We start from the raw sequence: 16,560 nt of genomic DNA on the forward strand, positions 1-16,560 counted from the left end.
GGCTTTAAATGCAGACCTTGAGCCAAAAACTCCAAATCACCAAACACCAATGACATGTACATATGAGTGCAGTCATTTTAGACACTTCCAAAACCATTGCAAGAGAGATGGAAATACATTTTTAAATACATGAATTTTCTTTTTCCACCTTTGTTGCCATAGTCTTGAAAGTGCCTTTTTCTGTTCTACAGAAGGGGGTGTCCCAATACTTTTGTCCATATAGTGAATGTACAAGTCATTGGTGTTTGATAATGAGTTTTTGGCTCAAGGACTGCATTTAAAGACACACCAGAGATGTTCAGCTGGGATTAGGAGTTGGCTTTATCCAGACTAGTTCCTCCACACTGACTCAATCAGTCGTTTCTTTTTTAACCTTGCCTTATATACAACATAATCATGTTAGAATAGAAAAGGGTCCTGTCCAAACTGTTGCTGTAAAATTAGAAGCACACAATTCCCTAGAATATCATTATATGCTTTAACATTAAGATTTGTACTCATGGATATTACTAAAGTAGTTAAACCTGTTCATTGGGTTGACCCAATACTACTGACAATATAGTGTATATTGAATATATAAACATATTTTTTTAATTATATTCATGCATGTGTGTTTAATATGTATACATAATGAATATACACAGTACACACACATATTATGTACACAAAAAAACTTATTTTGAATGCAATTAAGAATAATCACTGCTCAGCTGCTCAATTAGAATGAATCAAAACATTCACAATTTCCAACCTACCCTTTCTGCAACACCTCCCAGTCTCAGTCCTGTGATCAGCACCTTAAGTGGAGCGGACTTAATCTCCAGATCCAGACCAAAAGACTCGTTCTCACTACGCTGGAGCACTACTGTCTCAATGGTGCAGACCCCTGCTAACTCGCTGGATTCCCCCTTCTTGCAGTGTAGCATCTTGCAAGGTGGCCGTGTGCTGTTCTGCGTAACCTGGGCAGCGGCTGCCGGGAGTAAAGCCGGTTCTTCACCCTTGGCTTTTTGTGGAGGGTTGGGGCACTCAATGCTCATCATGCTTTTGACACGAGTCACGGCTTTGTGCTCCAGCTTGGGTGAGCGTTTGACCTCCTGCCCTTCTCGATGTGGATCTTTTTTGATGCCCAGGTTTGTTCCTCCGGCTGTCTCCATACAGCGAATAGGCATGAAGGGAGATTCGGCGCTAGGTGGGCCACTAGGTCCTTCCTCAGATTCGAGCGAGCTGCCATAGATTGGCGTTGCTGGTTCGCTGTCGATCTGTCTGTGGCTCTCACTGCTATCCTGGCTTTCATCATCAACCTCGAGAGATGACGTGGCTATTACGATACCAGAGTCTTCCTCTTGATGGTGGTTGTGGCTGCCATCTGAGACCCCGCGAAGGCGGCAACGGAAAGGCCCACTGTCCTCTGCAAGGCCTGTTTCGTCGTCGCTGGGCTCATCCTCATAGCAGATGACCCGACGCTGGCGAAGAAGCGGGCTGCGGACAGAACTCGGACTGCTGCCCACGCTGGCCTGTTGGGGTGTGTCTGCGGTGCGACCACCTCCTCCAGAGGCTTTACAGCATTCTGGGGTTGTGGGACTACTCTCTGAAGCTTTATAGGAGCAATCCTGATAGACTGCTATGATAAGAGGACAAAAACAAAACACACGCTCTGGTGATCTGTCACAGATTTTTACATTTTTTTTTTTTTTTATCATCATGACATGTTAGATTCTGTAATACCATGTGACTGAGGTGTTGCTGATTCCTCCACAGACGTATTACAGCTCCTGCTACTATGCAGCATGTCGTCATCACTAGATCCCATCGCCATGGTCTCAGAAAGGGAAGAATGGCTGGGGACATCGTGAACCGAGAAATACTGAGAGAGCTCTGCCTCTGAACTCAGCGAGCCTTGCTGCGGGATCAGATTTAGATCTAAAATTAAAATCTTTTTGAAGATCAACAACATTAAAGGCCAAAAATTCCACCAAAAATGGATATTCTGTCATTAATTATACACACTCGTCTAAGATGTTTAAGACCTTTGTTCATCTTCGGAACACAAATTCAAGAGCGTTCCAAATAGCAAGAGCACTGAAACATTTTATTATGGTTGAACCACTGAAGTCATATGGGCTGTTTTAAAGATGTGCTTATTAAATGTCTTGGCCATAAAACATGACAGTTGTGTTGCTATCCATGTACGGTGAGAAAGCTCTCGGATATATTCAAAATATATAGTTTTATACCAGAAATTGTGTAACAATAAACAATTGGAACTAAGTAGTGTGCCAAAAAATATTTGGATTTGGTTTTTCCTTTTCAATTTTCTGGGTTAATTTTTTTTGCAAAAACAAAAGGGGATTTGTAGTGTATGCAAAGAGTCAGTTAATTTGGACATAACATACTGCTATTTTATTTGACATTAGCTTTTTTGGACTGCTTACGTTCGTGATATGAGCCTTTAAGTAAATACACTTAGTTTGGTATTTTATTGCATGCAAAGTCATCATTTTGATTGTACCTAATATGCAATTAAAATGAAGCAAAGTTTTATGGATTTATGTATTTTCTCTGACAAGTTGAGAACTCTAGACTAAAGCTTGTAGTTTACCCTGCTGGCTGGCTCAAGGAATCTCTTCATGGTCCAGCTGAGAGCAGGATTACTCTCACCCTGCTTGACTTTAACAGTGGGAGATGGGCTCTTTGACGGCAGGCCTGTAAAAGAGAGCACAAAAGAAAATGACAGTCAAAAAATAGCTGCCTTTCTTGCTGAAGCAACATCAACTGATTTCCTGTTATCTAATCAGAGACTCCAGCTGCATCAGAATTTCAAAACAAATATTTGAAAACGTAATAAATCGGAGCCAAAACCGCTTTTCAGAATTTAACTAATATTGCTTTTTTAAACTAAAATTGTAAACTAAAAACCCTGTGCCTTTTAGAGCAAAAAATAGCCACAGTCAGAGCAAAACAGAACAGGCAGTTTACCAAGCGTGTGGGAAGAATGACTATCTCTGTGAGTGGAGCGAGTGATCACTTCATCCATCTCCTGTTCAGACACCTGAGGGTGAGAGATGATGATACAGAACACTTAGCCATTGAATCTCACGGACCACGGAAAAACATTGATATTTATTTAAAACTTTAGCTCAAGATATAGCAAATATCAAAAAGTAAATAACATAATATTTTATGATTATCATAACATGAAGCAAATGATCAAATATATTTTCTGACCACCAGGCGGCACTGTGATTTAAGCAGAGTAGCTGCCTAGAATCTTCTACATAATCCTGTTTTATTTCACTTCAAATGTAGCCTTAAATAACCATTTTAACCAAGTTAATTCCAGCCTTCCCCTGCAATCGATGTAGCTGTATTTTCATTAAAATAATAAATAATTAAAATACAAACAATGATAAATTTAGACCTCAAATTCACTGAGAACACCGTTAAGAAATATGCGATACTGTTTTTGGTATTTCATACATAAATATTACTTATTACATTTACACAACGTGTACCATTTATCTTAGTTATTTTGACACCACTCTTTGAAGCACTCTGCTACAGGCAGATCCCAATTTGCCTTTATACTGCTAGAAAAGGCTTGACTGACTCAAGATGAGATCAGGTTTTGCCAGATCTATTTCAGTTTACTTTTATTGTTGACATCAATACAGGTCTTTCTCAACTCTAAAGAATCCATCAAATGAAACATAATAAAAGGAAAAGCTCAGTATCGGAGCGTGAAAACAGACACTTCATGCTACATGCACCTGTATGGCAAAAACACACTTAAAAACTCTGCTGTCTTTAACAACAAATCCACCCAAGGAAAACTTTTCCAGCTCCTCTGTATCTGATCCATGAGCCTTGGGCCAAATATGAGTTTACGCCAAGGCAAAAAAGCCATACCAAAAAATATATATATATATATATAAAAAAAAAGTGAATATATCTAAAATTAAAGGTAAAGTGGTGATTAAGTAATTAATGACCGTTTGAGAAAGGCTCCTGACCTTGTGTCACATGCTAAGCATTAAGCTAGTCTTAACACTGTTCTGCATATGGCACATTAGCACTGGCTCTCATTTATCTGGCCCAGTGAACAGTCAGCATATTCTAACCACCAAAATCTCCCGCTGTACCCCACCCCAGCCGCATTTCTCAACATCTTGATTCATTAGATGGTTGAAAACCAAGTTGTGCCAGCACAAGGGGGAGAGGAATGTTGTTTACTTTTTGTCAGGCTTCAATGATTCATGCTAGGAGCAAATTACAACTTAACAGGTGGATGGTGCTTTTGATTTCCACTTGTGACCGAAGGAGTGTGACCACATCACCACATATATGCTTAGGGTTTATTCAGACATTATTCCAGGGTCTAAAACTAGGGGCTGTTTACATTATTAATATTTCTATGGACATTAAAATATAACATTTTCATGGAGCATTAACCCTAAAAAAAAATGCATCCTTTGAGCTAAAAAATTAAAGACATGGTTCACCCAGAAATAAAAATTCTGTCATTAATTACTCTCATGGTGTTCCCAAACCCTTTTTTTCCTTTTTTGATATTTTTAATAAAATACTTTATGACCCTGCCCAGTCAGCAAGTAAGGACATAGTTAAAATAGTCCATTTCACATCAGAGGTTCAACCCTAATTTTACAAAGCACATTTACAAGAAATATAAGATTTTTTTTCACAAAGAAAACAAAAATAATGACTATTCTATGTCAGAACGCTGGCTCCTGTGTTAGAAGCATCACACGCATGCACTGCTGTTCTCTCGTGAAAGGGTGTTGAAGACTGACACGTTGAAATTGTTGAATAAAGTAATTATTTGTGTCTTCACATGGGCTACTTATACATGTACTTACTACCTTTCTGGGTCTTGCATATCTTAACTTGTGTTCCTAAGATGAACAAAGGTCTTATGGGTTTGCAACGACATGAGAGTGACGAATTATTGACAGAATTTTCATTTTTGGGTAAACTTTCTCTTACACTACTATCGTTAATGAGATAATAGTTTGTAAATAAAGTAATGTGTATACCGAGGCTACACTAAGGCTGGATGCCGTTGGTGGGGCTCGACATGTGTGTCTGTGTTTGGCTCTTACCTTGGGGTTTGGATGTCGGCTGATGATGAGGCTGACTGGGCCGGGTCCGCATTCACTCAGGATAGCATAAGCTTCACTCAATGCTGCATGTCTCAGGCTCACAGAGTCCACTTCCAGGAGCTGGTCTCCTCGACTGATACACAGACACACACCGGTCATCAATATCATCAACATTGGCGAGGCAAATGTATTAATGTAGCACAGATGTAATTTAAACCGTTTGAAAGTGAAAATAAAAATAAAAGCTTAATTTCGCATTAAAAATGTATTTTTAAAGCGAAGAAGTATTTCTACTCCAGAAGTATATTCATAACATAATCATAATAAATGTATGAAATGCAGCATAAGAGCATGTTAGTCTGATTTCTGAAGGATCGTGTTACACAGAGGTCTGGAGTAATGGGCTTTGCGATCATAAGATTAAATTACATTATAAAATGTAATAAAATTGAAACGGCTTATTTTAAATTATAATAATATTTCACAATGCAACTTATAGTGTTATAACCACATTTTTTATCAAACCAAATCAGCCCTAGTGAGAACAAGAAGTGATAATCTATAACAAAATCGTACCAACCTCAACTTTTCAATGTTAGCGTAAATTGGCAAATTTTACATTTATGCTTTCAGCCTGGACTAACACTGTAGGATATCTGATATTTTCTGGAAGCTGGTTCCAGCTGTGGGTGGCATAATAACTTAAAGCTGTCTCCATGTTTGGAGGGAACCCTACATATTTTTATCCGACCCAATCCAAATGATTTAAGAGATTTATTAGGTTTACATTTAATAAGCACCTTAGAAATATATTTAAGTCTAGACCATTGAATGATGGGGTATAATATATATCACATGATAATGGGGATTATCATTGATGTATGCAATCCAAGGGTATTTTAAATGTCAACCCAATTGCATTTGTTGTAAAAATAGACATGCCTGAAAGTGTATTACAGCCTTATCTTTCCCTTCAGACAGCTGCAACCACTTTCACAACTAGATCTAACATTCAGGACCTCAATCTCTTGCCATAAAGACCCTATTCATGGCTTTCTGGCTCTTACTGCACATTCTTTTTCAGTCTGTGAGGTGTTTCATCTAAAAGGCAGCAAGCACACAAACTCTAGCAAAACACAAACAATGCAGACAACGAAAAACTACTGAGGTTTATTGATGTTTTACACATTCAAAAAAATAATCTGCTTCAAACACGTGTACAGCCACATTGGCTCAGTAGGAAAAATTAAGATCTATGTGATTGTTCTCCCCAGTGGGGTCTTATTCCTGCCACTCCCTTCCTTAATTAACTGTAAGTGAAGAATTTAAGATGATTGCTCAAAGGGGTCTAGTGTCAGGCAAACTAGCACCATTCACTCTTAAGCACATTAAAAAAAAGTTTTATTTATTATTATTTTAAAGTTTGCATTTTACTACTTCAGCCATGATTAAACCATTTTATAATTTTACAGAAACATTTGTTTGGCTTTTTCTTAGAAATATGCCATAATCGTCATGTTTTTTTTCTTAGAAGCACACCTAAACTAAAAAGCCAGATTTGCTTCAAGCCACTCTTTCTACTCATTAACCACTGTTAAACATTGAAAAACCTGAAGACCTGAATAAGAAATAACGAATATTATTTTACCAGCTACTGATTATGACACGTGTGAATCTGGGTGAGATCCACATGATCGCTATTTAAATAAAAGTCTACCTGAGTCTGCTATCCATTTTGGCAACAGATCCTGGAGCCAAGCTATGGATGTAGATCCCAGGAGCGCTGTTTTCCAGTGTTAGACAACAGGCACCGATACCCAGCCCAACACCTGGCTCTGAAACACACACAAAAACATCATTACTTCGCGTCTAATTTCTGGGGTTAAAGGGATTTTAGATGTTATGTTGCAACAGGTGATCATTTTTAATGCTTCCCCAAATAGATACAACAATGAAAAATCAAGCCTTTTTAAATATGCACACACTGAAATAACAACCTTTATGTCAAAGAAGTATGTGGTGTCCCTGAAGTGAAGAAGTTAACAGGACTTAAATAATGAGAAAGGCACTTGGAAGGTCTATTTATTAGCATGAAGATCCAAGAATAACAGTTTTCATTTTGGCAGGATGGTTTATTTGGACACATAGTGAGTCCTAAGACTTAAACACACATTCGTCCTGACACACAGGTGTGTGTCTATGTTAATAAAAAATAACTTTAAAACCCATATCCTTGGAATAAAAACAATATCTTGTGTTAATTTCGAATGGAAAGGAGTGTTGCAATAACTTTGAAGCTGATTATTAAATTAATACAGGGCAAATGTTCACTTCTCGAGACTGGTTTCTTCCCAGAACAATAAAATTTGGAAGAGCAATTTATAAAAAGCAAACAAAGTACACGTGAACAAGCAAAACTATTACTGTGGCGTTACAGATGGCTTTTGTTAGATTTCAAATGTTTAGGTTCAGCACGATTTTTCTAATGAGATATCTCTAATGCTCACTATGGCTGCATTTATTTGATAAAACAACTTAAATGTTATTATAATATTATATGACAAATATTCTTTATTATATTTTAAACTGTAATTTAGAGAACAGTGTTTTTTTATTTCAGAATACTTTGATAAATATAAATATAAAAAGAACTAACTTTATTGGAAATAATCTTTTGTAACATTATGTGTCTTCACTGTCACTTTTTATCAGTTGAAACCGTCCTTGCAAAAAAGCATTTAAGATAATAAAATCTTACTGAGACCAAATTTTACATGTTAGTGTACGTCTCTGCAACTCACTGATTGTTTTATCAGAAAGCTACAATCGTACCTTTGTTCAGTGTAACCTCCATGATAATGCGATCTTTGGGACCAGGTCCCTTACGAGAGTCCCCATCTTCAAAGCTAGGAGGGACTGGAGTCCCACCACTGGCATTTGAGTTTGGAGAGCTGGATCTGCTGAGTAGGGTGGGAGTAGGACAGGGTGTAAGACTTGGGCTCCTCAGACGGGTTCGCACAGTTAGGGTAACCACTCCCTTCTTCAGTTGCTGAAAAGGAGAAAATGTTATCCATTAGAACACCTAAGAATTCCCAGTAACTTCCTTTTTCCAATGACAAATAATTCAAAGAAATGGCCCTGAGATTAACAGTCTGACGTTAATGCTTTTTATGCACCACTGCCGGTGTTCCTGGGGTGACTGAGCAGTTTACCTTGAAGGTCTGAATGGCCTGCTGGTGCGTCAGGCCTTGGAGAGACTCTCCATTCACTTCCAATATCTCATCACCTGAACAGCGGAAAAAGAAAAGTAAAGATAAAAGCCACAGGCTATGAAAATCCTCGTGCCATGTGGTTGAGGTCCAGCTGCTTTGATGACGATTGTTCTAAGAGCTACTGTATCATGATCAGAAGTGCCCGTCTACCTTCTTTCAGTCTCCCGTCTGCTGCAGCTGCTCCACTGGGGAAAATCGTCTTGACGAATATACCCATCCTCCCCCGGGCTGAATCCTGCCCACCGACAATGCTGAAGCCGAGACCCTACACATTCAAAAACACATCTCTGTGAGCCTAGATTTATAACAGTAGAAGTGGTATAATTTCTGGCATCTGCAATGGTTTCTGCATAGAGGTTTCATTGTCCTCCTCTGTATCCCTTTCGCTACAGTATGAATCAGAGAGTGATTCACCCTCAAATAAATACAAAAAAAACGACAAGATCAAAGCATTTTGTCCAAAAACGCTATATACGTGAATCCGTATGGTGACAGCGTGTATTGTCCTGGATACAGGACCTCCCTCACCTTGCCCTGTCCTTTCATTAGGACAATGTTGGAGATTATGGATGGCTGTGCCAGTCGCCATGGCGATTCCACTTGAACAGTGCTCAGGGAACGAGCCGATTTCTTCACAATTTGATATTCCTAAAGAGGATGATAAAAGATGTTATGAATAAACAAACGGATGATAAAGCAAGCATTATCTGTATTGTTCTGTATAGTAAAGAAAATAAGTAGCTATCTTCTGTAATTCATACCTATGAAATGCTTTGTAAATGTTTTTTTTTTCTCATTTGTAACTCATTTAAAACAAAAGTAAATGTAAATGCTATTGTGCTAATGTTATTGTGAAGCTAACAAACGAAGGCTATTATATTATGAACTGTACACTATATTTAAGGTTGTCATAGGGCTATCTGGAACATTTGATTTGTATTGGTGAATTAAAGCATTCTGTGGTAAAACAAATGTTTAAAAATTGTCCTTGGAAATTTGTGTATATACATTTTTTCCCTTACACAAACAAATATATTTAATTGTATTTTACACAATCTGTCAGGGTCTTTGCAAAATTATATTTTTGTCAAAAAAGCCTGTACATTACGACTTACTTGTGTAAGGGCTGAGGCTACAAATATAAAAAAAATGCTGTATGGATTGAATCATTCACACAATTTTCAATTAAAGTGGTCATCAAACGATACCCTTAACAATATACTCTTAATCTTTTTATATACAAGAAATCATTGTGCCATAAAAAAAGATCAGTGGCTCCTTCTTCATAACTGCCTTTGTAGCCCCGCCCACCTATTATAATAGCCTATTATAGCCTATTATTTCTAAATTATATTATTTTGGATTTTAAAATTGTGTTAATATCATAACTGGACCTCAGGGAACAGAACAAAAAAACAAATAAAAGCAGTTTTGACCCCTTCTACCCGCATGCATGAAATGAATAGGTCAGTGATCTTAAAGCGGTCATGCCACATGATAATTCCTGTTTTGAGCCATCACAATACTTGGAACCGGTATCAGGCAACCACAATATCAAGAATGACAGCTTGAAGAAGACAAAAAAAATAAAAGGAAGTGAGCTGAATGACGCAGCAACCTGTCGAATCCCAACTGTATCCAGCTGCTGCGGGAGGGAATGTTTGCGTCCTCCTCGCGCTGGCTTTTCTGCCACATCACTTCCTGCATCACCGTTTTCCACAATTAGCTCATCATCTTCACCAACAGATTCCAGGCGGCTTCCTCCACCTGATCATAATGACATCAAGTCATTAACTTGAAATGTAAAAACACACTTAATTCAGTCATTTATATTCAAGGAGGGAGAAAGTGGTGTCCATATGTCTGAATGTCTCTGCTGATTAACAAGCATAATCATGAAAAAATGTAAACAGTTTCAGAGTACACCCTGAACTGGTGCAGAAAATTTATCATAAAAAAAAATCTAAATTGCTGAATCCACCCTTGGCCATATTCCAATACAGTTTAATATCATTGCAAAGTGTTCATGCTCAGCAGTGTTGTGACTTGATACAACTGGACATGTTCGACCTTGAGATCTGCTACGGAACTTCATTGGTGTGGGGCTTCGGCAACATCCCTTGGGACCCTCAATCCTGCCACGTTCCTCCAGTCTGTCAAAATCTGTAAACTGGAAGACAAGAGACAGAAGGATTTAGGGAACATGTCTTGAACAGGAAGAGGCAAAAGACATCAGACTGGCTTCAAATGAGAAACAAAGCAAAGGAGTAAACATTCCCCGCTTCCTGTTACACTTCCTCTTAAAAATGTAAGCTATAAACATTTGTTTGCCCTTCACTGTGAAAGACTGAAGGGAATGTTGCACACTCATGCTGGTGAACACTTTCACTTTTCACACAGGGAGATCAAATCTCACGTGTAAACAAATGCCAGTGTTTTCTTGGAGACTTCTTAAAGGTGTGGTATGGAAATGTGCCTTTGCTATATGCTTTATTTAACCAATATTTTTTGTACTGTTAATTATATAGCCTTACAAAATTAATTTCAATAAATAAAATAAATGAATATCAATATATAGCTATATTAACATATAGCAAACACTGACTGTTTCTGGTGTAATCTTTTTTGTTTTAGGATGACTTTCATGATCACTGCTTTTATATGCCAACCACTAAACATGCTAAATAAGGTGTTAAGTCAGTCTGAACATCCTGGGTCAACTTTAAAAGGTTACACATGCTTAAATCATTACTAATAACTATAAACATAAAATGCAATTAAGTCATCATTTTAATTAACTGCAATTATGTAGTCAACTTTACATATGCTGAAGTCTTTGTACATAAACTAATCGCAGAAGACTTTTGACCAGGAAAAATCCCGCATAACACTGTTCTTCAAATATTTATTGTGTGTGGCAATGGAAACACTGTATTTATTTTGTAATAATTTCCAAGAGCATGCTGAAATCAAAAAACCTCCTGCTTCATGGCACCACATTAAAGGAATAATAGTTCACCAAAAAATGAAAATTCTGTCATCATTTACTCTCAAGTAGTTCCAAACCTGCATGAATTTCTGTGTTCTGCTGAACATAAAGGAAGATATGCCAGGCTGTTTTGGGCTTACTCTGATAGTATTTTCCCCCACTATGGAAGTCAGTGGTGACCTAAAACAGACTGGTAATAAACTTTCTTCAAAATATATTTCTTTGTATTCAGCAGAACAAATAAATTCATACAGGTTTGGAACTACTCAAGGGTGAGTAAATGATGACAGAATTTTCATTTTCGAGTGAACTATTCCTTTAAAACTACTCTCCCTTGGCTGCTGTAAATAAAAAAAAAATACCACAGTGTTTTCCCCTTCTAACCGCCTCAGCTTTAAGAATGATCTTCGGTTTATCGCACAGCTCATGCATCCTGAAACAAGTTCAAACAGCAGCATGTAAGGGAAGATCCACTGCTCTCTTTTCAGGCATGCAGACAGGAAGCCCTTCCCTCCGTTGTCAGAAATGAGATCTGTCTCCTGCATGAACAAGCTACGCTACGCTGTTGCAGGTGAGCCCATGGGCTTCCTCCAACCCCCCACCTACGTGCCTCACAGGACTCAGCGTGACAGTCGCAGCTGCGTCCTTCTTCCAGATCCTTCCCTTCAATATATATTTTTAAATGTGCTCTCGTGTTTTTCCCTCCCTCCCTTTGTCTCATCAAACCCTGACACTTCAGAACAGATCTGGAGACACACCCAACACTGTCAACACTGGACACCCACATAATAGCAACTGCTCATCGCCCTCTTCTGCTGTGGCAGGGTGCTGAAAGGGAGTGTAAGAACAGTCTGGACAGGTGTTTGGATTGGAATGGAAGAGTGAAAGGGGAAAGCAAACATATGGCAAACTGAAAAATTAATTGGCCCAATTACACTCTCCATTTCATTTTCTACTTAACAACTTAATGACAGGGTTCTCACACTTTCAGACCAAAGAACTTTCATGACTTTTACAGACAGTCACGATTATTGAAAAAGGAATCTCAAAAAAAAACATTTCTAGCTGGTAAAATATTTTAACGGAAACCCTAATAAAAGGGAAAAACTACTTGCCGATTGAATGTAATTCTTGCATACCGCATTCAAGAGCTATGAATGAAAGCTATATGGGTGTGAATGTTGCCAGCTCCAGCACAAACCTGCAAGAGATGGGCATTCTCTGCAATTTGTCACATTTGTTTACTGACTTTAAATTTACATGCGGTAAATATAAAAAAAACTTGTAGTGCAGATATTGTAGATGATGTAATTTTCCGAATCAGAATTTCCCATGACTTTTTTTCCAAGTCTGGAGATAAAAATAAATAAATAAAAATCTTAAATCTTCTTAAAATGCATTTTTCCGAATTTTACAATGTGATACCCATAAGGGGAAGCTAAATAGAAAGTGATAGTTTGTTATTTAAATATTGCAGGACATATGAAAAAAAAGAATAAAATAAATGTTTAAATAAGATAAATATATTTATAATAAAAATAAACAGCATGTGACTAGGACAGCAAATCATGAGAAATCAGAACGAGGGCAAACTTTATTGTTTAATCTTCTTTCAGTTCCCATCACCTTGAAACAGCTCCCACTACATCATTCATTAGAGACTAAAACCTGGAGGGAGAGAACAGCTCACTGGAGAGTAGAGAACACAGGACGAGAGGAAGCTCCACAGGCCCCTCAAACCTCATCATGTCTCATAAGCCTTTTCTTATGCGTGTTACAAAGTGAATCCAACTGATGTTTAACTAGGTTAAGATAGCTATCAAAAGATTTTAATATCAAATATACACACTCGTTTAACAATGGAGCAGTACTTTTAAAGAGTACCAGTATGTATCTTAAGGAACTAATATGCACCTTTTAGATACGAATATATACTTTCAAGGTACTAATAGGCACCCTTTATGAGTAAATGTCTTTCCTAGCCATCCCCAGTGCTTATATATATATATATATATATATATATATATATATATATATATATATATATATATATATATATATATATATATATATATATATATATATATATATATATATATATATAAAAATAAGGGGAACCATATAAAGTATCTTTTACTTTCTTGCTGGCTATTTTTAAGCTGGAACAGTGTCACTATGTGTAAATTATTGATAAGGACTAGAGGATCACAAAATAACATCTGTCAAAAGTTTTACGCCGTACAGTGAGACAAAGCCAAGCTTAACTGGCCCAAATTCACAACTACGACCAGCAGGAGCCAGGGAATGCTAATGTAATTAAACAGCAGGCGGGACAGTTGCTCTTTTCCATTTTTTACTCCTGAAAGCAATAATGTGTGCGCAGTATAGACACAGCGGGGGGGCGGTGTGGAATGACCCACTTTACTCCGCACCGCAGAACATCTCAAGCGAAGCATCATGTGCGCTGTTCTCAGAAACATCCAAGCAAGAGTTTAATCCTAATATGTTGAGTTGTGTGGTCCTGTCAGTGTGCCATTGACTTCATTACTGATCACCAAAACCAGTGCAATGTCTCATTTTGTGTGATTAAACATTAACGCTATGTGGCATTAGTCATTTGATGTATGCCTGCTTGCGCAGAGCAGATGAATAATTTGTTATCTGTGATGAAACGAACAAATGCTGAGCCAATGGCTGCTTGATAAACAGTGGCACTAATATTGTACTGGCAAAACAACAGACAAAAACTTAAAGAACATAAATAGGGCCCTGCACACAGAACAAATGAGGCAAAAAGATAAAGCAACTGTGCTGTCCTTAAAAGGAAATGCTAATCACAACATACTGCAGGTATTTAGATTTTGCTGAAAAATATCAGGAAAGTCTTGTTTGTTCTTATCAGACAAACCATGGAAGCGCGTTTTTGCTCAACGAGGTGCCAGTGAAAGTTTAAGGGAAGACAACTACACACTAAAAAACAGATTATGATTATAAAAGCATAGAACATTTCTCCCCGAAGCAAACTCATAAGCACTAACAAAAACAAAAAACAGTCTGTTCTAGCTCGATCTGAGGGCAGCTGAGGCAGGACTAGATGAAAGCAGCAGATAATCAGGCGGATAGCAAACGTACGTACCAAGTCCTGGGTGGGCAGTGAAAGGCTGCTGGCCCTCACGTCCTCCACATCCGGCTCCATGTTCTCCTTCTCCTCCCCAGGGGAGGGAGAGGCGTCCGGACCAGAGCACGTGCTCACTAGGTCGGGCAAGCTGGTGGACGGGTACTTGTGGAAGTCCACTTCGGATTCATCCTGTAAAAGGAAGGAAGAGCAGCTGGAGAAAGCATGTTGTGTGCCGTTGAGCAGCCTGCGAGTATTTTTAACTTTATCTCAGAAAGCCGAGCGGCGAGCCTATCAGCGCTTCACTGTTCAATTTTTTAGCTGCTACAAGCATCTGCTTATGACATCTTTATGTGCTTGAAGGGCTGACACACTTTATACAAAGACCACAGCAAGAACCGCTCAGGATTAGAGCATGAAGAAGCTTCCCAATGCAATGACACACAATTACTGATACAGTACGAAGCTGATTTGCTTGCGAACTCAAACTCACCCTGCTGGCCACTACCAGCTGCACGAGTCCAGCAGTGGACCGCAAGATGGCCACAGCCTCCTGGTGTGAGAGTCCTACCAGGGAATGACCGTTTATCATCAGTAACTCGTCACCTGCTTTCAGACGGCCATCTCTGAAATCAAAAACACGAACAGGTCATCTCCTTTGCGTAAAAACAAGCAGCAGACACTCCTGAAGTCACGCTGTAGCTATTAAAGTGAAATGGTAATGGGATGTTAATGGATGTTAATCAAGAATTGATTGGATCACAAGTGGTTTCTATATGACAGTTTGATGCAAGTAATGTCGACTAGGGACAACAACCTGTTATGAATTCTCTATTTCAAGGGGGTTTAAACCATGGTTTGTTATACTTAAATCTAATTTTATCCATATATGCATTATAAACATTTATGATTTTGAGAACTGAGGGACACAACTATTACAAAAGGTGAAAACATTTCTCAAGAAGGCTACACAACGCATTAAGAACCAGGGATATGAACATCTGAATAGGATGATGACGTGTAAATTCTTCTCATTTTGTTTAACGATCATATGTTCTTCATTTAGTACTGGACTTTAGAAGCCACATAACTGCTTACATGTTTCCCAGAAGGCAAAATAAGTACAATTTACCCTGATCATCCAATTTAAAAAGTAAATGCATAATTAATGCAATCTCTTAATACAGTGCATCAGTATGTTTTCACCTTTTGTAATAGTTATGCATGAGTCCCTCAATCGTACTCTGTGTTAAAAGATAGATTTCAAAAATCATACAGTCAAGGTTGGAAAGGGTTCAAATATGCAGAAGATGCTGGAAAACCAAATAATTTGCAGGAGCTGAAGGAATTTTCTGAAGAACAGCAGGCAGTTGAACTGCTCATTTTACTTAACTGAATTTTAAGACACTTGTGGATCATTCTGGAAATTACATATAGCATTAAGATTCAAGGGTACGTGGACTTTTGAATAGGAGAATTTTTAAAAATTCAGTTACAAAATGGTTCTGCCTACTCACAAGACTTTTTAGAGATGTAGCATCCCTGATAACATGGACCACTGCATCATTCACAATTATACTAGGAATTTTTATTAAAAAAGTAAATAAAATTAATAACATGTATTTGAACTTCAATAATAAAGAACACATTTTAAACATTTTTTTTAATGTTTAATGTCCATGATGACCATACGTCATGGGACAAGTGAAGGAATTATCTGCTTAATTATAAGCTTCAAAAATGATTTCTGGATCATTCACATTTTTAACCATTTATCCACCTAGAAGGAGAAAATGACGCAATAACCACTGAGCTCACAGCAAAAAGGAGAACAGTTTCATCATGCTTTTATTAAGAAAAAGATCACCATCATAATATCCCACAAAGACAAAGTCTGCCTCTGCTGCATTTTTCTATTTCCAAATGTCCTAAGACATTCTGGATCGTTCCAGCCTGACCACTCAACTGAAGCTTCACTCCGATGAACAGTGTGCAGTGAAGAGAGACAATTTAAAAATCTTAAAGCCTCTCACTGGTCAAAATCCTCAGGGCTTCAGTCACAGATGA

The 16,560-nt window shown here is 37.9% G+C and overlaps 1 protein-coding gene across 3 annotated transcripts in view; it reads right to left on the reverse strand.

The window, feature by feature from the left end:
• pdzd2 (PDZ domain containing 2) overlaps window positions 1–16,560 on the reverse strand; it is a 58,995-nt gene that overhangs the window by 8,934 nt on the left and 33,501 nt on the right. For all 3 annotated transcript variants that reach the window (XR_006251010.1, XM_043239713.1, XM_043239714.1), the window contains 14 exons: window positions 14,987–15,119; window positions 14,515–14,685; window positions 10,460–10,559; window positions 10,008–10,156; window positions 8,918–9,037; window positions 8,540–8,654; window positions 8,330–8,403; window positions 7,950–8,166; window positions 6,835–6,952; window positions 5,118–5,250; window positions 2,977–3,049; window positions 2,600–2,703; window positions 1,726–1,900; window positions 756–1,621 (listed from right to left, as the gene is read on the reverse strand). Coding sequence is in view for 2 of the 3 variants with exons in the window: in XM_043239713.1 (XP_043095648.1) it covers window positions 756–1,621; window positions 1,726–1,900; window positions 2,600–2,703; window positions 2,977–3,049; window positions 5,118–5,250; window positions 6,835–6,952; window positions 7,950–8,166; window positions 8,330–8,403; window positions 8,540–8,654; window positions 8,918–9,037; window positions 10,008–10,156; window positions 10,460–10,559; window positions 14,515–14,685; window positions 14,987–15,119 (2,548 nt within the window). In the remaining variant the exon portion in view is untranslated. The remainder of the gene's footprint in view (window positions 1–755; window positions 1,622–1,725; window positions 1,901–2,599; window positions 2,704–2,976; window positions 3,050–5,117; window positions 5,251–6,834; window positions 6,953–7,949; window positions 8,167–8,329; window positions 8,404–8,539; window positions 8,655–8,917; window positions 9,038–10,007; window positions 10,157–10,459; window positions 10,560–14,514; window positions 14,686–14,986; window positions 15,120–16,560) is intronic.

Source organism: Puntigrus tetrazona, chromosome 5 (genome assembly GCF_018831695.1).
Source record: "Puntigrus tetrazona isolate hp1 chromosome 5, ASM1883169v1, whole genome shotgun sequence".
Classification (NCBI taxonomy): Eukaryota; Metazoa; Chordata; class Actinopteri; order Cypriniformes; family Cyprinidae; genus Puntigrus; species Puntigrus tetrazona.